Source organism: Pseudopipra pipra, chromosome 6 (assembly GCF_036250125.1).
Source record: "Pseudopipra pipra isolate bDixPip1 chromosome 6, bDixPip1.hap1, whole genome shotgun sequence".
NCBI lineage: Eukaryota > Metazoa > Chordata > Aves > Passeriformes > Pipridae > Pseudopipra > Pseudopipra pipra.
In genome coordinates, this window is record NC_087554.1 from 27,065,675 (window position 1) to 27,089,163 (window position 23,489).

Here is a 23,489-nt window from a genome sequence, read left to right on the forward strand (position 1 = left end):
GGCAGAGGTGTTTGATGTTTTCTTTGCCTCTGTCTGCAACACTAATGATGAGCCCCAGAACCCTGAGCTGGGGGACCGTGACTGCAAGAATGTTATACTCCCTGCCAACCTTGAACTTGTGCAGGATTTGCTGCTCCAGCTGGATCCCTACAAGTCTATGGGGTCTGATGGGATTCATTTGAGGGTACTCAGAGAGCTGGCTGATGTCATCACAAGACCTCTTTCAATGATTTTTTGAATGGTCTTGGGAATATAGAGAGGTCCCAGTCAACTGGAAGCTGGTAAACGTCTCAGTTTTTAAGAAGGGCAGGAGGGGTGACTCTGGTTACTACAGACCTGTCAGTATCACTTCAGTGACTGGTAAAGTTATGGAGAAGATTATTTTGGGAATTATTGAAAACCACATAAAGGCAACACTGTCATTGGTCACAGCCAGCATGGCTTCATGAGAGGAAAGTCCTGCTTATCAAACCTAATTTCCTTCTATGACAAGGTAACCCACCTGGTTGCTCCAGGAAAGCCAGTTGATGTAATCTATGTAGATTTCAGTAAAGCTTTTGATACTGTTCTCACAGGATCCTTCTGGACAAAATGTCTATCCCACAGCTGGATAAACACATCATGTGGTGGGTTAGCAATTGGCTCGTGGGTCGAGTACAGAGGGCAATAGTGAATGGGGTAACCCTACCCTGTCACTAGAGGGGTTCCACAGGGCTCCATCTTGGACTCTGTGCTCTTCAACATCTTCATAAATGATTTGGATGCAGGACTTGAAGGCATAGTAAGTAAGTTTGCCAATGACATTAAATTGGGAGTAGCTGTTGACTCCCTCAGAGGTAGAGGGGCCCTGCAGAGAGACCTCGACAAATTAGAGGGCTGGGCAATCACCAACCTTATGAAGTTCAACAAAGGGAAAGTGCCGGATTCTGGACCTGGAATGGGGCAACCCTGGATGTACAAACAGACTGGGGAATGAGATGTTGGAAAGCAGTGCCCCAGAAAGTGACCTGAGGGTCCCGGTCAATGGCAAGTTGAATGTGAGTCAGCAGTGCCCTGGCAGCCAGGAGGGCCAACCCTGTCCGGGGGGGCATCAGGCAAAGCATCGCCAGCCAGTTGAGGGAGGGGATTGTCCTGCTCTGCTCTGCACTGGGGCAGCCTCACCTTGAATATTGTGTGCAGTTTTGGGCACTGCAATGTAAGAAAGATATTAAGCCCTTGGAGAGCATCCAAAGGAGGACAACAGAGATGGTGAAGGGTCTTGAGGGGAAGCCATAGGAGGAGCAGCTGAGGTCACTTGGTCTGTTCATCCTGGAGGAGACTCAGGGGAGACCTCAATGCAGTTACAACTTCCTTGTGAGGGGAAGAGTGGGGGCAGGCACTGCTCGCTTCTCTGTGGTGACCAGTGAAAGGACCTGATGGAACGGTATAAAGCTGTGTTAGGGGAGGTTTAGGTTGGATATTAGGAAAATGTTCTTCACCCAAATGGTGGTCGTGCACTGGAACAGGCTCCCCACGGAAGTGGTCACAATACCAAGCCTGACAAAGTTCAAGATGCATTTGGACAATACTCTCAGACACATGGTGTAGTTCTTGGGGTGGTCCTATGCAGGGCCAGGAGTTGGATTTTGATGATCCTTGTGGATCTGTTCTAACTCAGGATGTTCTATTATTCTATGATAGCCATATCCAGAGTAACTCAATTTAAGTCAGCAACTGGCTTTTAGAGAATGTGTTTAACTTCCAGAAAAAATGACTAAAGAGTTCATATTACATCTTGCTATTCTCAGACAAGAGGATAGCATCTCAGCTGCATGAAGGTGAGCAAACTGAAAGCAGATGTTATTTTTGGAAGTTCTTTCAAGCTGAAAACTGAATTGTTGCTGTCTCGTCTTCACTTGGGTGGTGACAGTTTGATAAGTCCTGTATTCTTCAATAACTTGAGCAGAGTTATCATCAAGCTTTGAGAACCATAGTTAATTCTTGCCTGATGTCAGATAAGCTTTACAGATGTGATAGTCTTCAGAATTTGTTGATAAACCAACAATAATATATAGGTCATGGAGTAGTCTGTTATCAAAGTTGATGTTTTAAAACTGTATTTTCTCTCGTCCTGCAAAAGGATGATGAAACAAAAAAGTAATTATTAGTGATTGTAAGAAATGTTTGTTTTGAAAGAAAATTACTGTGCAGGTTTTGACTAATAATGTTTGGGAAGCCATCTAAGAGTATGTCTTCACCACAAGCTCACACAAACACAAGTAAGCTAGCCTTGGTTGTAGAGCAATAAAGCTGAGGAATGAGATCTCAGAGGACTGTAAAAACTGTCTGGAATTTCAGTCTGTTAGTCTGTACTACCTGCAAGTTGAGTTAGCATGTCAATGCCTAATGGAGAATTCAGTTTTGAATCTAAATGTGTGTTATTTTTCACTGATATGTACTCTTAGTGTAGCGCTTACAAGACAGAACTACTACTGTTTGTCAGACTGGGTGAAGTCAAGTCATGTAAACAGGCTAGTAGAGGATGTTTATCCGTTTCATTAAGCTAGTGGAAACATGGAAGCAAAGAGTACATGCATGTCCACTAATAGTTTTGTTTAGTGGAAAGACTTATGACAACTCTTTCTCTACTAGTTTGGAATGTGGACTGGTTTTAGTTGCTCAGAAAATGGCCATTTAAAATCTCAGAAAACTGTGAGAAACTGTCAGAGTCAGGATGATTGCTAGTTTCCTGCAGTAGCTACTGCTTTCTGGTTTAGTACATTTTTCCACACTGGTTCTCATTGTAAAGACTTAATTGTTCTTAATTTTGCATATCAATGCCCTTCATATTACCTTGTGCTGACTTTGAGTCTTTGACTTAAGAGAGTCTTGCAGTCTCCTCCTCTACTCAACAGCAAGAGAGACGCTTCCTGAGATGGTATATTTGCCCTTTTGCATCTCCTACCCTGAACTGCATCAAGAGAGGCTTAGGAGGGTTAATCAGTGTGGGTTTGGTAATATGAATGAAACCTTCTGAGAGATCTATAGAAGCAAACTAATCAGTATAAAGACCTGTTGCTGGGAGATCACCTGGGAGATGATGTTAAACTCTTGATCTCCATGGCATGATGATTACACACAAAGTTCCTATTGAGGACTGCTTGGCCTGGGCTAAGTCACAGGCTGCGTCTCCTAATTGTTCACATGCATTCTTGTTGACCTAAGCCAAAACCACACCAGGGGTTGTTCTGGTATTTTAATACTACAAATGAGAGTCCCACAGTTTAGCGTACTAGTCTAAACACAACTTTTATGTCTGGCAAGTTACTGTATTTTAAGTGTTATTTAAAAGTGGGTTTTGGTCATTCTTGTTCTGAGGTGAGTATTGAAATAATAAGGAACTATTATGAATTATTATAAAATAGTGGTTTAATAAAAAGTGAAAGTGATATATTTTGTGGACAATTTAAGTTCTAACAAGCTCTTACATGTTCTCAGCTTTTGACCATGAAATTACGCATTTGCTTAATGACATCTGTTGTCATCTAACCTCCTTTCTCAGCGCTGTCACTGAGGATCCTCTACCAACAAGCAATTTGCTCTTTAGAAACCAGCAACAGGGGTTTAGGCTACCAGGAACAGACAGAGAGGAATCAGAGGAGAGAGCTTAGAAACACGCAAAGAAAAGCAGAGAGGAAAAAGAGCTGTCATTTCCATACTAACTTTAGAACTTCTTTTGTAGGGTGGAATTGCTCATCTGGTGTCTTCATTCCTTGGGGTATTTTGCCCTTAGAAGCTCAAAGGCATTTAGAAGTTATGTTACTACAGGAAGTAGTTTGGAAAGACTGAAAGTAGTGTGGAAAGACTGATGCTAGAAAGGTAGGGCTTCCATGAGCATCTTCAAAAATTATGCTAGGCTATGGATAGGGTTCAGCCTAAGACAGTTTGGCAGTACTTACATAGGAATAGCTGTTCTTAATGTCAGAACTTAAGTGGACTTCTGCCAATCTTCATGATTCTGATACTTTTCCTGTTAGGATTTTGGAGGTAGAGAGGAAAGATTTACCAACCCAGAAGCATTTTTCCCTTCAGGGTTAGATGTAAGAATGAAAAAACTTATTGTTTTGCATATATTCACATTTAGAATGTGTAAAATTAAAGATGTGAAGTTCTTGGTGGTCAGCAGTGTTTAATTCTTTTTTTTACCCATCTGTCATGAAAAGGTTGCCACATCTTGGGTTTTGAGTACCATTTTTCTAATATGATAGCATGTAAAAAGTTCCAGTTCTAGAAGAGCTCTAACTGGATAATTACTGTCATCCCTTTGATTAGGCAAGTGTAACTTATCAGCACTCAAAAGCCTTACCTTGACAGTGTTTCTATGGTAAGATAATTTTTCCTCTTTTTTTTTTTCCCCTTACTCTCTGAATTGTATCATCTTTTGAACTACCCTGCATGACCAACTTCCCTGCAGTATAATGATATCCAAATGTATTTTAGACAGAGTAGTTCTGCCCACTGAAGAAAAACAGCATGCATTTCTTGCATGTAGAGGTCACAGAAGTTATACTGTATAAAGTGGAAAAGCTTAGAGAAGGTATCAGAAGGCTTTCAGCATAAAGGTGGCTTTATGAATGACTCAGGAGAGCAGGTAGGAATGAGAAGTGCTCTTTGTATAAAGATATAGATCTGTGTTGCCTTGTACCTCTTTTACATGCAGTATTTTCAACATAATAGCAAGTATCTGATCTGTGATTTAAACAGTATCTTTATTTGACCAGATTTTGTTTGGCCAGTTTTTTTAAAACTCTGGGTTTATGATACTTTTCTTGTCAGACTCTCCAGGAGGATTAAAAAAAAGGCTGTGGAAGCAGCTATGCTGCGGGTTTATGTCACCTATTATAGTTCTACAGAAGGTCTGTGTCTGGGAGATATTGCAGTTTTGATATCTTAGAATCACATAATCATTAAGGTTGAAAAGACCTTTAATATCACCACGTCCAACCTTTGACTGAATACCACCTTGCCAACTAGACCATGGCACTAAGTGTCACATCCTGTTCCGGGGATGGCGACTCTACCACTTCCCTGGGCAGCCCATTACAACACTTGACAAACCTTTTTGTCAAGAAATTCTTCCAAATGTTCAACCTGAACCTCCCCTGGCTCAGCTTGAAGCCATTTCCTTTTGTCTTGTCACTTGTTACCTGGGAGAAGGGGCCAACCCCCACCTTGCTACAACCTCTTTTCAGGTAGTTGTAGACAGAGATAAGGTTTCCCCGGGCCTCCTTTTCTCCAGGCTGAACAACTCCGCGCTCTCAGCTGCTCCTCGTAAGACTTGTGCTCCAGACCCTTTACGAGCTTTGTTGCCCTTCTCTGAACATGATCCAGCACCTCAGTGTCCTTTGCCTAGTGAGGGGCCCAAAACCAGATGCAGGATTTGAGGTGTGACCTCACCAGTGCTGAGTGCAGGGAGATTGTCACTGCCCTGGTCCTGGCTGGCCACACTATGCTTGATACAGGCCGGGATGTCATTGGCCTTCGTGGCCACCTGGGCAGACTGCTGGCTCATATTCAGCCACTGTTGACCAGCACCCCTATGTCCTTTTCTGCTGGACCTCTTTCCAGCCACTCTGCTCCCAGCCTGTAGAGATGCCTGGGGTTGTTGTGACCCAAGGGCAGGACCTGGCTTCCAACTTCTTTTCTTCTGCTTTCCCTGCCTTCCATGCTTACCAGCTAGTAGAATTTCATTTCAGACTCAAGCTTGTATTCTTCTCCTCAGCCAGGGAATTTTTGGAGCAAGCATGAGAGGAGTTGTTGAAAAATTGCTGACTGTTTGCATAAGTGAGATTTTTATGTAATTTTTATGTAATAGAACACAGATTTTTTTAGGACTCTGTAAGTATATAGAGCCACTTGACAAACGTGAAACAACTCTGACTACTGTTCGCAGGCAGTGTCTGAAAGCTGTTGAAATACCTATGCTGAAGTGCAGTGTAGTCTTAACTCGGTCACAATTTCAGTAGCTCCTGCATATGTGTTCTGGATCTAGACTGCAAGCAGTATTTTTTTGACCTCGCCAATGTCCCAGGGACATGGTGTCTCCTTACTTTCATTCTCCTGCTTGGGGAGCGGTGGTGATATGTCCTGACCAGCATGTCAAGTTCCAAATGATGTGCTGCTTCCTTGGTAAAAGCAGTTAATTTTCTCCGTGTTGTATTAGCACCAGGTGGTCCCAGTGCTAACAATTCTTGCTATATGGGGCAATATTTACAAGATGGACCAAATTAGAATTTTGTGGGCTTTAATGCAGAGAGAGAGAGAGACAGTACTTCCTTGAGTGCCTGCCAGTGCCAGCACCATACTTTTAGAGTCAGATGAGAATTTCTTTTGCCTCCATGCTGCTCTTCATATTCATACAAAAACTGTCATGACATAGCTGCTCTGAAGGAAATCTGCAAGAAACCCCAGAACTTATCAGTACTAGAAAAAAAACTTATTTCCTTCTCAAATGCAGAACTCACCAGAGATCAGAACTGCTTTCCTGGGGAGGGAAGAATGGTGCCTTATAAGTCAGCATGTGTGGAAGGAAAGAGTTTCCTAAGGCTAGTAATTTCTCATCTAAGGTCACTCTCCTTGGTCTTTCTTTTTCAAAAGATGTAACTTTCTACAAGCACAGAGATAATAAGTAATGTGTGAGTGTGCATAGCAGCTTGTAGAAGTAAGGATGATTTTCTGTTCAGATCTAGCAGCTATAGCTCATAAACCTGCTTTGCTTTGTTTCAGCAGTAATATCTTGATACTTCATAGTATGGGAAGAGGTGTCAGCTTCTCTGCAAGTGAGTAGTTTAGAAGTTTATACCCCTTTCTGCATGGAATCTATACTGCCAACACTTTGTAGGACTCCTCATGATATGAATGGATGGTGATGGAAGATGGAATATTTAAGAGTGGTTTTACGGGGGAGAGGATGCTGCATCTTAAAAGACTGGGAGATTCTACAGGCACTCTTGCATACATTTGTGTGTATGTATGTAGACACTAGAATAAATGTACTGTATACACACACACACTTTTATATATACATATTGTCTCAGTTTAATGAGACTGAAGTGTTTTGCTAAGGAGAATGAGTTATGAGGAAGACCAAGCTCCTCCCTCTAAGCAATTGTAAATCTGAAATTAAGAGGCTCCAATTGAGGAAGTATGGAGAAAGAAAAAAAAAGTTACAGCCCTTTATTAAAGGATATATGTGTATTGGCAGAACAACAAAAGAGCATGAAAACAACTAAACAATAATCCTGTACCCAAAAGTCCCCTTCCAAAAGGAAACAGTTCGGTACTTTCTGCCTTTTGGTGCAGTTCTAACCACGGCCAGCAGGGGGCGCCGTTGGACCCCTGGAGGAGCAGAGGCTGCAGTGCTCGGTGTCGGTCGGCAGGGGGCGCTGTTGGGCCCCGGCGGTCACTGCGGGGGCTCCGGTGCGGGAGGAGCCGAAATGGGGATTTCCCACCCACCGAGAAGGGGAAGGGGAAAAGGGGAGAAAAGGGAGTCTTGCCGCAGACTCACGCTGTTGGCAGCTAACTCTGGCCAGGACTCTCCCAAAAGTTCCTTCACAGAAGGGTCAGGCCTCTCCGATGAAATTGAGCAAGTCTGGGCTGGGGGCAGAACAGGGTGCAGGAGAACGGAGGCAAACCGGGGCCAGAAGCAGGCAGGTGACCCTATAGAGCCTTTCCACACATCCCCCCTCCCTGAGTCAGGGCAAAAGTGAAATGCCTGCCGTTTCCTGGGGAGAGGGAAAAAAACCAACTCATCACACCCCCCCCCCGCCCCCCTTCTGAGGGCTGTCAGCCTGGAATGTGAATCTGCTAGCTAGTTCCTTTGTGTGTGTCAATCACCCTAGGCAAACACCTACCCCCTCCCTCGTTCAACATCTTTTACGGTGATGTAGAGGAAAGAAAAAAAAAAATCTCCGTTGGTTTTTTTAGAACAAGTAAACCTATGACACACACTTTTATATATATATATATTCCCTTGGTGTTTATTGTGATTAACTGTTTGCATCAATTTCAGGTAAGTATTCAGTTCTGAGAAGGAGATTGCAGCTCCACAAAAGGAAAGAAAAGAAGCACAAAGAGAAGGAAGGAAGGAAAGTCAAAAGAAAATAATAGGAGGAGGGCAAGATTGGGGTAGTTCAGGGAAGTGGGTGAAATAAAGTACAGAATGGAAGTATAATTACATTTTCTTGCTTGAGGAGAAAGAGTTCTTCGTTCTGTAATCAGACCAAAGATTATAATATAAAAAACTGGAGTAAAAACTGCAATAGAAAAAAATTGGCTGAATAGGCATGTTTTCTTGGGGGGGGAGGGGTATCACCTGGTACTGCAAATGGCCACAAGATAGATAATTAAGTCTTGTAGTTGGTACAGCACTGCAGTTGTTCTCTGTCTCTGTCTTCACGGATAGTAGCAAGTTTTCTTGGTCAGGCAAGCATGGAGAAAAAGTACTCTTCAGAATATAATAAATATTTAAAATAATGATTGAGCAGCATTTTGGGAAGAGCCAAAATCATACTCTTCATCATGTAAGCAGTTTATGACCCAAAGAAGCCTGATTGTATGATGTTCTGACTTTTGCTGTCTTAGGTATGAGAGACCATTATTAAGGTGATAACTATCTTAAGTTTTCTAAAGAAAAAAGTTACTTAGCAAGAGTCTACTGTAGTAGATTGTGTAAAGGAAGTTTAATCTTACTTCAAAATGGAGTCAGGAAAGCTCTGCCATGTGAAAGCTTTTCTCTCACACATAGTAAAAGCATAAATGATAGAGATGGGTTCTGCCTTTACCAAAATTCATTTTACAGAGTTGCTAGTGGGAGGAATTCCTGGAGGCGATACTTAAAATAACCACCTTCTTAGCACTTTTTGTTGGCCAGTGTAGCTGGAGATGTTGATTCTTTAGTGGTTCTAAATGTTATAATGTAATCTCATTTGAGACTGAAGTAAAATGGTGTTGGCCTGAGCGCCATTGCTAAGTAGATACTCATTTAAAAAAAACAAAACAAAAACTGTTCCAGGATGTGCGTGAATACAGAGAGGATGACGAGCAGGTGGACATTGAGACCGTGGAGGAGCTTTCAGAGAAGATTAACATTGCCCGTCTGAAGGCCACAGCTGCTAAAATCGAACCTTCCGAACAGAAGTAAGCATCCTTGGAGAGCACTGCATTCAGTTGTGTATTTTATTGATGAGCTGGCATCAAATGAACCCAGTAAGCAACAGGTTTAATGTGATAAGATAAAGCAAGGTTTCTGTCAGGCCTTCCTGAGCACTGGTGCTTCCCAGTGTCTGTGAGGATGGTGCTGTCAGAACTAAGAGCAGTTTCAAGGTATCTTAGCCCTTTTTTTTCCCCTCTAATTAATTTCTTTATGGGGATGTGTATCTTGTTATGTAAAATTATTGAGTGAATCGCCTCCCTTCCTGCAGACTGAATATGAGCGGGGTCATCATTGTTTTAAACATGATTTTGCAAGCTTTGTTTATTCTTGCCCGTGGGTGGAATTCAGGCAGGAACAGTCATTGGGTTAATCCCTGACTTTGTAAATGAAAGCTTTGTCTTTAGGACCATTGCCTGAGCAAAGAAAGTATTTTCTTATTGACATATAGTCTCTTACGGTTGGATAGCTTGGCTTTATTTTTTTGGTTGGTTGTTTTTGTTACTGTTGCTTCCCTTGCATTTATAGTGACAAATGCAAAGTAAAAACATGGCTTATTTGAGGTATGTAATGATAGTCATGGCTGTTTCTCAGTTGCACCAAACAAACGAATGGGGAATGTTTCATTTAATAGTTCTTTTTGTTTGAAGAAATTTTTTGTCAAAACTTTGAAAAAACTGGTTATGCTATGTACCTCCCAGATAGTTCACTTCCTGCCCCCCCCTTTTAAAGATGCAGTTCCACTTTTATCCTTAGGTGGTGACTTTGCTTTAAATTGTGAAGATCTTTCAGTGACAGAGAAAAACAGATGTCACGATTTGTAAAAAATATTTTTCAAAGAAACACACACATGTTCTTTGTTTTCTTGCAGCTCCTGAGATATGAGGAAGCTGCTGTTATTATATATTAGGGTAGTAATAAATGTGAGGATTTTGATGGTGGTTCTTGGTGGGGGAAGGGTTGCTCTGCCATCTATATCAAATCTGTTTTCTTAAAAAATGTAATTTACCAAAACATAATTTAAAAAATTACTTTATGCAGCTAACAGTCACGGGCTGAATTTATTCTCTTTGGCATATAGTGAAACAGTTTGTCTTTAGCACTATGAGATAATGCACAGCTTTCAGAACAATTCAATTATTTCAAGGATAATGGCATTGGAGATAAAGTTCACTTTCTTGAGAAAGCTCAACATTATCCTTCTTTCATGCAGTTATACAAAGAAAAGTTAATTTCAAGGCATCAAAATGAGCAATTCTAGACTGTTGGAATGTAGTTAATGAGGATAGAGTATATGAGATGAGTAGTGTTGGGAAAAACTTTTTACCTTTCTTCCAGATACCCTCCTCCTAATTCTTCGGATGAAACATTATCAGAAAAACATACAAAGGTATATTTTGCTCTTCTCTTTCCTTTTGGTATCACACTTCCATTTTAAAGATAAATTTTCATCTCAAGGGCAACTCTTAATGTGATTTATCTGCCTTCCAGATACTTGTGATTAAATGCAAGAAACCAAATGTGTTTATGCAGGGAGGGTGCTCAGTCCACATCTCATTCAAGCAAAAGGACTGCTGCTGGCATCAGTGGGCTTCAGATTCAGCTTTATCTGTGGGAGGAATATCTCTGGTTTTTTTATGACTGTGTTTGCTTAGGTTTTGTGTTCTTGACATAAGTAATTTTTACAGCACACTAAAAATAATAAGAAATACTTTCACGTATGAGAAGACAGTATCTGGGATTATATAGGCATAGCCTTGGGTGCAGGGTTTCTGAAAACAAGAGTTCAAACAATATGTATTTAGGCAAGTTAAAGATATCACAGAATCCTTTCAAATCAAAACTCACTGCAATCCTTCAGAATTTTCTGCTGTATTTGAGGATGGCTTTGAAGCCAGTTTTGCTAACTGTCCATGATAACTGTCTGTGATATATTTGATGTTAGCTCTAGAGCTACCTGCTGGGGTGGGGTGGGGCTTTGGGGTGTGGTGTGAACCTGTTGTATGTCTTACATAATAGAGCAGACTGGTGTGTAAGCCTTTGCCTGAGACAAGGTGGGTTCCGGGTTGCTCTTCCTGTCTCACCTTCTCCATGTGTCCTCCTCTCTGCCCTTAAATTTACGTTTTAAGGCCCTCCCTTCAAAGGAATCTAATGCCCAACACAGAGGCAGATGCAGCCATACTATGCTCAAGTCTGTCTTGTGAGGACAAAATGGATATTCAGAGACAGTCTTCAGATTCGTTCTAAGGCCAGAAGGCTGACGTTTGAAGCAGACCTAAAATTATCCAAAAACCTGCATTAGTTGCTTCCCCATTAAATAAATACCATAATTCTACAAAACCTATTAGAGTAATGATGAAACAACAAACTTTCAAATCTGTAGAGATTAGTAATTTTGCTTATTGTCTGTCAGTCTTTTTAGAAATTTGAGCAAATTGAAAACCAGAGCCTCTTTGCCACATTCTGTTTCTTGGTGGATGTCTGGGGTGATAAGTGTCAATGCCGTCTTCGACATTCTTACTTACAATGTCTCTTGGCCCCAACCCATATGAACCTATGAAAGAAAATGGAAATCAAACTAGTTTAACTTCAGGGGAAAATTCAAGTCTCCTATATTTGGTGTGATTATTTAATTTCTTAGTAGACTTTTTTTGACAAGCACACAACAAAAAATATTTGGCTCAAACATGTGTGATTTTGCTGTAATCCCATGGTTTATCTGAGTAGCCTTGTATTGCAAAAAATAAAAGCTTACGAATAGAAGGGACTCATGATCTTTTCCTTCAGGGTTGATATGATTTTGTTGGTCACTTCTTTGGTCAGCATTTCATTTCTTATTGCGTGTACTTCTGACTCTGAACTTTCACGAAGACATAGTAGCAGGATAGCATGACATGGAATCTTCAGGTGTCTGTAGAAATGTAAAACATGCATGCATTTGAACATTGTTTACCATTACATTGCCTTTTTTATTTAAATTGGTCAATCTGGTTACTTCTCCAGCAGAAACATCAGACCTGGAAAAGAAAGCTGAAGTCTCAGGCAGAAGCCTTTGCTCATTACCGCCAGACACACACAGCAAATGAACGTCGGCGACGCAATGAAATGAGAGGTCTCTTTGACAAGTTGAAGAGAGTTCTGGGGTTGCAGAATCTTCCCAAGGTCTCCAAATGCTACATTCTCAAGCAGGTAAGTATTTTGAAGCTTAAGTGAGGAAGAGAATCATTTAATCTGGACAGAGTAATTATGCTAGTATGAACTCATCAAGTGAGTCCCCGTGAATAGAGAACTTCTGTCACCTCTGCAGGCCTCTAGAATAAAACAATATCTGAAAGAATCTGTATTCCTAAAAGCTTAATCTTGATGACACAGACGCATGTTTTGGATTAGCCCTCCCCTTGTATTCCTTGTGAATAATGGACGGTTAAGTCTTAATTCCTTAACAGTTACTATGTACATCAGGAAATTTTGAAGGCTTACTTACCCATTGAGGGCTTACTTTTTTAATGCTGCAGAAGATAGCATTCCATTAGGTATCGTACTGACACTAAAACTTAGTTGTAAAGTTGTAAATGACAGGAAACAAAAATATGATCTATAGATATATATAATTGTGCTTATCATCTGTAACTAGAAACTGTGAGATAAAAGTCGGGATTTTTTCTTAAAAATTGTTGAACTTTGGAGGAGGGACAAATAAGATGTTTATCACTCTTCAGCCTGCATTTAGAGAAAGCTGGCATTCCATACTTCACACTTTCTCTGAGTCCTGTGTTTTGGGGATTACAAAAATGTCTAAATAAATTTTGTAAAGGTTTCTGGGAAGGAAAATTATTTTATTGTTTTTTGTCACTGGCTTATAAATCAGTTGCCTCATACTTTTCTAGGCCTTTGAAGAAATCCAAGGACTGACAGACCAGGCAGATAAGTTTATTGCACAGAAGAGCTTACTGACACGCAGGCGTGATTGTCTGATTCGAAAAGTATCCACGCTTTCAGGTGAGACTGGTTTTGGATACAAACTAGCTGTAATAATGAAAGAAAAGGCTTTTAGGAGTGGGAATGGGTGGAGTAATCTGTGGATCCAGGTATGTCATTAGTTCACATAAAATTTAGACTCACTGCAAAACAAAGACGTGCTAAGCCTGACTCGTTGATAGGCTCTTCATGCTGATGAGAACTGCTTTTGTTTTCCATCATGCCCAAAGGAAGTGTAGAATTATCTTTGTGCTTCGAGCCATGGGCTTGGGCTCCTTTGGAAGGGTGGGAGTGACAAGTGATGGTGTGAGTTCATTCTGTCATTAGTCAGTTCCTGAAATTATTTTTCTGCTCGGTCCTTCACACTTGTACACAGCTGTCTTTGGTCAGTACCAAAACTTCTGATTCCTTTCATAGCTTTGCAAATAATACTGCTTTTCCAAGAACCAGTGCTGGCACCTCTGTCCACAGAACAAAACTGCAGTAGAGTCTTAGCTGCTGCTCATCCAGGCATTTCAAGCCAAAACCATGTTGTACTTACTGTGTCTTTCTGTCTCATTTGGAGGTGTAGGAATGCTGTGACACATTTTCAACCAGTGCCAAAATGCATGAACAAACAAAACGTTATTCCTGTAATCTTCTGATAGTCTGGGAACGTAAACAGGAGAATACCTGTAAAGTAGAAATGAAGGATACTTAAATATAGTGTATTTATCTGAACCAGTTCATGTATATTTGAGGTACTTGACTTAAAAAAAAAAATAAAAATAAAAAGTGCTTTAGGGAAGTCTAGTAATACAGAAATGTATGAGAGGCCTTTTGGGCAAAGGATGAAAGCAAATAACTTCACAAAGTAGTTATCAGATCTTTTGCATTCCTAGTGAAGTACCTCAAAGTTGATGAGGAAAAAGTCCTCTCTCAGGAGAGTTAGTTAAATATAGACATAAATACTAAGCAGAAAACAAACTAGTATAGTTACTTCAACTTTGGTCATATTAAACTGTATGCATCTACAGAAAACAAATATAAAATTTGTGTGTTTGTCCAAGGTTAGAATTTTCATGGCAAGGGTAAACTGTATGTGAATTTAAATAACAGGATCCATTAGTCCAAGAAATTTCATTCTAGGTAAAGGTAACATTTTATCCGGTAGTCGTACATTCATCATTAGGGAAATGGGAGGATTTTTCATAGCTGTGGGTGTTTTCAAATAGTACTTGTTCAGCAGGAGCCTGTACTTGTCCAAGCTGATTTCTGCTTATTAAAATGACAGATAAATTCTGAAAAGTATTGATGTTTCTGAAGGAAAAAACTATACTGGAATAAATAGGTAATTGCTTCCCTCTGATACTAAATATGCTATTTACTTGATGGGGATGGTGGTTATCTGTTATATAGTAATTCTATGGTGTCAGTGGATTTTTAATTCTGTCTTCGGTGGTTTAGTTTTGGAAAAAGTTTGAAGATAGGCTGACTCTGTGATGATTTTTCTGTAGGAAAGACAGAGGAGGTTGTCCTGAAGAAACTGGAATATATTTATGCCAAACAAAAAGCAATAGAAGCACAAAAAAAAAAGAAAGAACCCGAGCCAGAGAAATCTGCTGCAACCTCAACTGCTAGCACACAGCAAGAAGGATCCTCTGCTCCCCACAGAGAACCGACCCAGATAGCAATGACAAATAGAAGAGGCAAGCCATTGATACTTGCCAGAAGAGGAGTCCGCGCCACAGGTGGGCTAAAAGGGATGCATGTTTTGCATAAGGGGGAGACAGACATTGAAGCAGCACCCCCTGGGAGGACAAAATGCCAGGTGGCTTGTGCAGGCAGCTTCACTCTTGAAACAGACTTGTGTATAGAACCAGGAAGTGTCCATGTGATAGGTGTGGAAACCATTTGCGTTCAGTAAGGATGAGACCAACACTGCTGAGATCTTCAGATGAACGTGACTTTAGAGTTTCACATGATGGGAAGTAAATTCTTATTAAGTTGTCCTTTGGTCTCTGGGAGTATCACTGCAATCTGGGAGTAATTTTTGAGAGTCAAAGGTGGTACTTTTTCTGCTGACTCAAAACTTTTAAGTTCAACTCCCAGAATGCTGGAGTTGCTAGAATTGATTCAGTTTTTAAAACCTCACTCCTCAAACAAGCTAGCTCTTGAGGTGGTGGAAACTTGCTCTTAAATTAAATGACAGAATTGTCAGACACTTGAGAATTTTTTTGGAGCTGAGAATTGGTGGAGGAGTGTTCAGCATTTATGGAGACCTTCACACCATAAATGTAGAAAGGAACAAAAGAAAACAGAAATCCAAACTTTTGTGGTAGTACAATTGTAATACTCCGTGGAGATCTGGTGATGTTTCTTGTTTTGGAAATATTAAGTAGACCTTACTTGAAGTATTCTTGGACTTTTATAAACAACTGGTCATTCTGGTTTACCAAGCTTAATGTTCGTCCAGTCCTGGGGAAGTTTGGCATCAAAATTCAGATGCAATGAGAGAACTTCCTTGCTTTCTTTGGACTGAACCAAGTCCCCTTTGTAATTTCAGCCAGACTGCTCTGATATTTGATCTGGATGCCAGTCTGGAGAGTTAGGATTGTTACACTACATGAAGAGATAGTATAAACTGTCTCTAGCTGTGTAGGTGCAGTTCCTGGAGCCTGCATAACTTCTGTAGCAGCTTTTATTCTGGGCTTTGTAAACCTTCTAGCTGGAGTTGCTTCCACAACTGTACTTAATGCTGGATTGCAGGATGCTGTTTGCCATCAAGGGTGCTATGCCAGAATAAATTGGTGTTTTGCGTACTTCCTTTTTTACAGAGGACTCCTCAGCCTCTCTTACCCTAACTGCTGCAAGCGTAGTCATGACTCCACAGGGGCAGGTGCTTACACTGAAGAGCCCCCTGGTCCCAGGACAGGTAGCAGCTGTTCCTTCCACGCTATTGCAAGCTGAGTTAAAGCCTCGAGCTGTCGGTACTACCATGACAGCACAGCCAGGTATGACCATGTGAGAACATGTTAATGAATATCAGTATAATGCTGTTCATGGATGTGCATAGCAATTTACAAAGTAATGTGTTACTTAATTTTTGCTTTAATTTTTTGGGGTTTTTTTTACAACTTAACTGACTGAGGTACAACACAACTCTTATAAGAGAGATTTGATGAAATTAAGTCAAACTATCAATTTATCAACAGGTAAGTAAAACATGTTAAATTTTTGTTGTTCACAAATTAGGTAAACGTAGGGAAGAATTCCTAATCGCATAATCAGTCTGTATTTCTATTTTTACTACTTTAAGATGTTATTATAATAAGTAAAGCCTTATAATAAGTAAAGTCTTGCCTAGAAGTGCACGGCTCTTATTTTCCAGGCTTAACTGAGTATCTGAAAGGTTCTTATTTCCACCTCACCCCCCTTCCCCTTTTCTTGCATAAGGTATTACTTCTGTGATGATTCAACTGCCAGGATCAACAGTTCCTGTCCAAGTAAAAGGAATCCTTACTAACTCTACCATTCCCATTACACTGTCAACCGTTGCTGGAAATCCAGTGCCCTCAACAGCGGTATCAGCTACGGTGCCCCATTCAGGTAAACTCTTTGTTTTCATGGATCTCTGTGCTTGCATGCAGGGTAGATTATCCTTGCAAAACTGAAGGTAAATTGTTTTCTCACTAGGAAGTAATGCTAAGTATTATTGTCCGGGTATTCAAAGAAAATCACTATTAAATTTTTTGAACCATTTAGAGGGGCTTCTAGGGAATTATAGGTGAGAGCTTTTTAACTTTCCTTCACCTCACTGAGCCTCCTTGCCCTCAGCAAAGTCAGAATAAGTGGAGACTGAAATGCATCCCTAGTGTAATGCATCCTCCTGGGGAAGGTGCAGTGCACATTGGCGGTATGACTGCTGAAAATCTTTGCCCATCCAGGCTCTTACTCTGGCATAACCCCTTCCCGTACCTTGCTAGCTCTGCTGCCTGTGGGATAGCTGTTTTTCAAGACCCCTTACTGGTAGTGGATCTAGGCATGGGAAGGTTCCTGCCAGCAGTGTGCTGCTTGCTGTCTGTTGTGTTTAAATCAAGCCACCTACTTTCTGCTTGACTGTAGTCATTTGGACACAATGAAAAAGGAAAGTTAATTTCAGATTTGGGGCTGGGAAAAATCTGAGTGCTAATAACACTGCTTGGAGGCAGAAAATAAGTAATTGTTTAGTCCCTGAAATTCCTCTGTAGTGCACAAAATCAGTAATGCAAGATGTGAGCATAAAAGCAAAGCATGAAAAAACAGTAAGAGGGAAGATCATCATTCTCTTTTCCTTGTGCATCACCATCAGAACTTTAACCATTACAGTTAGTTGTTAGTTGCATTGTGCCAGGCTGCTGAAGGACGGGACTGGGCAGGAAGTGCTGTGGAGCTTGGTCTTGTTCTACAAGTTGAAAATTAAGTTGTTGCTGTGTTAAAGAGTCACTTGACCAAACCTGTGTAATCAGTTTAAACTGTGAATAGCAGTTTACTTGAGGACAACCTGAAAGTAGGCAAATTATATTTAACTAGGAATTACCTTGCAGTTAACATGTATCCTGATGGATGCTGCGTTTTGTGGTTTTGCAGAAAGCGAAGATTCATTCATGATGCCAAAGATTGTTAATGTAACATCACTGGCTGCTGAGGCAAGCATGAATCCAAACCTGAACCGAAACAAAAATTCTAATATGACAACAGCTGCAGGTACTCCAGCTTCTGAGAAATCTTTGGCTGTAGCGCCTCTTGAAACTAGGAAGAGTGATAGCATCCTTTCAGAAGAAACAGTCAAACCATGTCCAGGAGACAGTGGTGGAGATGGAAGAAATGCCACAGGTCCTACAAAAGTTTTCTTTGAAAATAAAGATGGCCTTCCACAACTCCGGAACATACCACGTACAAAAGAACCTTCAGAGTCGTTCAGCAAAAAGCTCTGCATTGGTGAGTTTGTAGGAAGCCAAGCCAGGAGGAAAGACAGTGATCCTGGAGGAGAAATATTAAAATCTAAAGAAATGCCATTCCGTAAGCTGCAGATCAAAGATTCCAGGATAGAAATGGAATTGAGGAAAGTAGCATCTGCAATGGAGGAAGCAGACCTGGATACAAGTGAGATACTGAGCAGCATTGAGGAAAGTGATGACACTGATGAAACCCTCACTTCGCTGCTCAATGAGATCGCCTTCCTCAATCAGCAGCTGAACGACGATGCTTCAGCTATGTCAGAACTGCCCACCACTCTCAACTCAGATTTCTCTCGTAAAGATACAGAGGCTCGTCGGGGAACAGCCAGTGATCTCTCTGCTGCAGATGCATCTTCCTTCCAGTTTGGTCATTTGGGAGGCAGTTTTAAGGACCTTTCTGAAGTTCCAGAGGGTGGTGGCTCTTTAAGCCCTCTCTTGCTGCACCTGGAAGATGATGACCTTAGTGATGGGGACAAGATCTCCGGGGAGCCTTCAACTGAAGCAGATGTCTTAAAGATAGTGATAGGTGCTGAAATGAAGAATCCACTTTCCAGTCTCTCTGTAACCAGTGGTGGGAATGGCAAAACTGTAACAACCTTGTCAGATACCACTAATGTGACTCCACCAGTTTTGCAGATGAAAGCTAATCCAGAAGCCAGTAATGCTGAAACTTCATGGAGGCCCATGCCCAAGCTGGCACCACTGGGTTTAAAAGTGGCAAGTCTGCCAGTGGACTCTGAAGGGCAGAGTAATAAAGTGATGCCCTTATTGGCACCTGTAGTTGGAAAACTGGCACCTAGTGGGGTAAAAACTTCATTACCTGCAACTCTTCAAGAAGGACAGGATAACAAAGTGATGCCCACATTAGCACCTGTGGCTACGAAATTGAATACTGCTGGGATCTTGCCTTCAAATTCAGCAGGCAAATAAATGAAGGGGTTTTTTATCAGAGACTGGGATGGAGATGTGGAGCAGTGTGAGCCAGTGTCATTGTTCAGCAGCCTCCATTGTCGGCAACACTTGTTTTCTGTAGGCATCAACACTCTGTTCATCTGAGGGGCAGGCCCCAAACTGAGAGATAAGTATTATGAAACTTCAGCATGTTGATGTATTTTTACCTCACTGTTTTATTCTGGATGTTCTCCTTCCCTTTCTCAAAACAAATGAATTGATCTATAACCATTGCTGGGCACATGGTATCCTCCCAAAATTGGATCCTTCACAGAAATAGTTTTTCAAAGGACTGAGCAACTGAGGCTGTTGAAAGAGATTTTTTTCTCTCTCTCTAGTAGGGAGGCAGCTGACTTACTTGTTGGGGAAAAAAATCTGGATTACATGTTTTTGTACCATTATCTATGCAGAAATGGCATTGTTCACATTTGGTGGTTTTAGTATTTGCAGAATATGATAAAGGTGCAGAAATCAGGTTGCAGTTACTCTCAAAGTTGTTGAGCGGAAGGGAAATCAGACTGTGCAGAGGGCTGAAGTGCAAAGGATTTTTTTCTTTGGTGCTAGATAGTTCTCTAGCAGATATTAGTTTTAGGAGCTTATGCACAGAAAATTTTAATAAATGTCTGTAACTCTCACTGCTTGGGGAAGAAAAATATATTTCCCAGTGTAATAAGAAGTAGGACAGTATGTTAACTTTAATAAAACTGTCCTCACTTTCACCTCCTGCTCCCAGACAAGTACTCCCTCCTTTGATGGACATCTGTAAGGAAAAACTACAGAGAGTTGAAAGAAAATGTGGACACCCCATTGCTACATCTTTAAATACAATGCTGAAGTAGCTTGAGTGTTTTCCCAGTTCCTAGTTTTTTTCTTTCTGTCATTTTTCAAGATGTATGTGGTGGCTAGGAGTGTTGATACCAAGTGTTGCTTCAGAAAAATACAGAACACTTTCAGGACTGTTGTAGCCTAGCATAAGTGAGCAAGGTGTATATGTGAATGTATATATGAAGATATGTGTATAGCTTTTCAAACCTTTCATTTCTTTATGAATTCAGGAAAGGTACTCAGAGGTTTCTCACTGCATTTGCACAAGCTGTGTATAGCAAAAAAAGTCAACAAAAATGCTCATTACCAGGGAAATAGGGCAGTATTGAATCATGAGATGTATTTTTTATTCTTCTCTACCACTGCTTACTCAATAACCTGTAGATGCTCTTCACTGCTCAGCTGTTGGATATGAAGGGCCTGCAGACTGTAAAGATATTTATATTTTTGTACACAATTTCTGTTTTCATAATTTTCTTGACAAATGAAGTTTTCAGCCTAGGAGAGAGGATTTGTTAATGAGTGTAAACACAATCTTTTCCTATCAGGTTTGTAAATATGGTGTGCTTGGGGGGCTTCTTAACTGCTCCAAAAAGGTAAAAAATGTTGCCATGACAATTGAAAATTATACAGAATTTGATGGTGCATTTTGCTTTATGTTTAGGAATGTAATTCCATGTTGTTCCAGCAACAGCAGCTGGAATCCCCCCCACCCTCCAAATGCCCCATCTTTGGTGATGCAGTAATACAGGAATTTCATCTTTCCAGCACTGAGGTTGCGCAGGTGTTGTGAGTGATGTTCTTCCACAGTTAGGGAGTAGTGTTTGTACTCAGAGCAAACATATGCCCTGTTCAGTAAGCTGCATTTTCTGGATCCATGTCTACATTAGATCCATCAGGGAATACACATATCTTGGGTGTTTCCTTATCTTTTATTAGCTTATATAGGAGAGCTTATAGGAGAGAAGCCCTTCAAGCTCAATATGCATAAAGTTACTCCAGAGACTACATAAAAAAGGTTCTTCACTTGGCCATTCTAAACAGTGTGTTATAAAGCAGTCACATACAACTCTCTGTTGCCTTTTGCATATTTATTATTTAATATTTGGTACAAGTCCTGTATTAGTGATTTGGAAAAGAGAGTTTAGGTCATTATGAGAGTCCTGCAGGGTCTTAGAGTTGTCACTGAATGCCTTAGGAAAGGGGATTTACATTCCCAGGAAGTACTTTTACATACGTTGCTTATTATTAAGGAATTTTAACCTTATTTTAAACCAGTAGAAATCTGGAGTAACTAAAGTAGTTTACTAGCACTACATCACTTAAATGTTATTTATCTGGGAATCTGGTTCTGAGCATTTCCAATAGGCTGAAGTTGCTTATTTTTTTACTTGTGGCAGTTTGTTTTGCCAGTAGATCTTATTCCTCCTGTGTGAGAGACAGCATCCAGACCTGTGCTGTGATTCCTTTTAAATTCCTAATCACTGACCCCTCTTTCTGTACCTCACCCTTTTATGGTTCCAAATAGCCGATTTTAATTAGCACACAGAATTGTGTGCTTTCTCTGGGACAGAGAAGGCTGTAACTTACCATGATAATTGATCAAACATGATCTAAAATAAATGCTGTACATTTGAGGATGTTCTGTTCATTATCACATAGTGTAAAATTCCTGGATGTATTTATTGCTTGGCATTGGGCACTAAGTAACACTTAACTGCAATAAAAATGTACTGTGTAAAGGTGACAAATTTATTGCTTGGCATTGGGCACTAAGTAACACTTTACTGCAATAAAAATGTACTGTGTAAAGGTGACAGCAAAAATTTTTGGCCCCTGAATGTGATTACTAAATTAACTAAGGAGAGCCCCCCAATTTGGCTGCAAAAGGTGGTAGTTGGTGCAGTTCCAAGAAGGATCTATGAATGGGTTCTACCAGTCAACAAAGCATGTTCAAAATGCTCTCAGTTTTTGCTTATTTCACTGTCCCATGTGTTTTTTGCTATGAATATTTTGCTATGAATTCAAATGATGACTTTCTTTTGCTCTTCCCTTAAGCTCCCAAACCTTTTAAAAATTATATATGCTATCATTTGTGGCAATAATCATAGAATATGGCACCTACTGAGAAGACTTTGGAATCAAGAGAACAAAGGAAACCCCTGCAAGGCGCACGCTCTCACTACACCAAGAGACCTGGAGATTTTCTTTGTTTTTTACACATCTGTAAATAGACTGGAATGTTTTTAAGAATATAATGAAATGTCAGATTTAGCTTTTTTCCTTTTATATATTAAAATATATCTTTCCCTTTTTTTTGCTTTTGAAAAATTGATATTTTTGTAGAAATCTAACAGTACAAGACACTTAACTGTATGTGAGGGACAAAGTGTAAAACTAAAATAAACCAATCAAGGTCGACTAGAAACTGGCTTTGAAAGTTTGTTACAGGGAGGGAGAGGGAGCAGAAATGATGTGGTGGCATGTGCTGTTGGTGACATGTGGCACTGGAGCTGAGCAAGTGACACACACGTATGCTCTCAGGCAGAAGTTTTGGCAGCACAAACATCTGTGTTTTGGTTCAAATGATCAGACAGTTTGGAGGAGATTTCTCCCTTTAGTCTTGAGCAGTATGCAGGAAATATCATTGTTTGTAAGAAGAGATTTTGACTTGCTGAATTCAGAAAAGGAATTGAAGGGCTTTATTTTCACCAAGGTGCATCCTGAGCAGGAAGCCAAGGGGCTTAATATTTGATCATGGCATAAAAAGAAAAAAAACCCCAACAGCTGAAAGATTAAATGCACATAAAAGCACTCTCCAGATGCCCTCCCTTAACCCCAAACCTGGATTTATCCTTTGTATCTGTTTCCTTTAGAGAAGTTCAATGCCAGAGCTGTCCTAATGGGAACAGGTCTGCAGATCTGCCTTCAAATGAAGTGTTAGAGGAGAGGCTTTGTGAGAAGAAATAGATAAAATGCTTGTAATGAGTCACCGTCTATTGCTTTTATGTCCATTAAGTGGGAGATAACACACTTGGAAATGTGGGGGTTTTTTGTTTGTTTGTTTGGGGGGGGAGTGTTTTGAGCTTTTTTTTTTATTTTCTGTTATATAGTAAACATCTATAAATGAGCAAGTCACAGACCTGAGGTCTGAGGTACAGACCTGAGAAGAGATACTGCAGAATTTATTGTTTTTTAAAGAGGAAGATCAGATTTCACAGGAGAAAATGAATAAAAATAGGTGACGGAGTCAATGTATTTTTGAAAACTTCTGATGAAACCCTTCAGCAAGGCCTCATCCCACTACTCCTTATTTTAAGGAGTAAAGTTACTTCTTGGAATAGAAAGGAATATAAGCATAAGGTACATCCAGTCAGGCTTGCAATGGAAAAAACTTTCCAATAGAGTCTCATGATCTGTGCTGGGGACCTGTGTTTTTTAGCATATTCATTGTGTTCTTGGAAATACAGATGATGGTACAAATAAGCTCCGTCGACTATGAAAAGTTACAGGGAGCTTTGCAGTAACTGATTCTAAAGTCAGATTTAAGTCCATAAATGCAACCC

The 23,489-nt window shown here is 40.4% G+C and overlaps 1 protein-coding gene across 12 annotated transcripts in view; it reads left to right on the forward strand.

Moving 5' to 3' along the window:
• MGA (MAX dimerization protein MGA) overlaps positions 1-22,351 on the forward strand; it is a 64,366-nt gene extending 42,015 nt beyond the window's left edge. For 9 of the 12 annotated variants that reach the window (XM_064658099.1, XM_064658097.1, XM_064658098.1 and 6 more), the window contains 8 exons: positions 9,053-9,177; positions 10,529-10,580; positions 12,194-12,379; positions 13,078-13,189; positions 14,665-14,898; positions 15,985-16,161; positions 16,604-16,756; positions 17,777-22,351. In XM_064658099.1, the coding sequence (XP_064514169.1) occupies positions 9,053-9,177; positions 10,529-10,580; positions 12,194-12,379; positions 13,078-13,189; positions 14,665-14,898; positions 15,985-16,161; positions 16,604-16,756; positions 17,777-19,077 (2,340 nt within the window). In that variant the 3' untranslated portion in view covers positions 19,078-22,351. Of the gene's footprint in view, positions 1-9,052; positions 9,178-10,528; positions 10,581-12,193; positions 12,380-13,077; positions 13,190-14,664; positions 14,899-15,984; positions 16,162-16,603; positions 16,757-17,776 lie in introns of those variants that run through there. The other 3 variants (XM_064658105.1, XM_064658102.1, XM_064658106.1) reach the window with 2 other exon arrangements.
• The last annotated feature ends 1,138 nt before the right edge of the window (positions 22,352-23,489 follow it).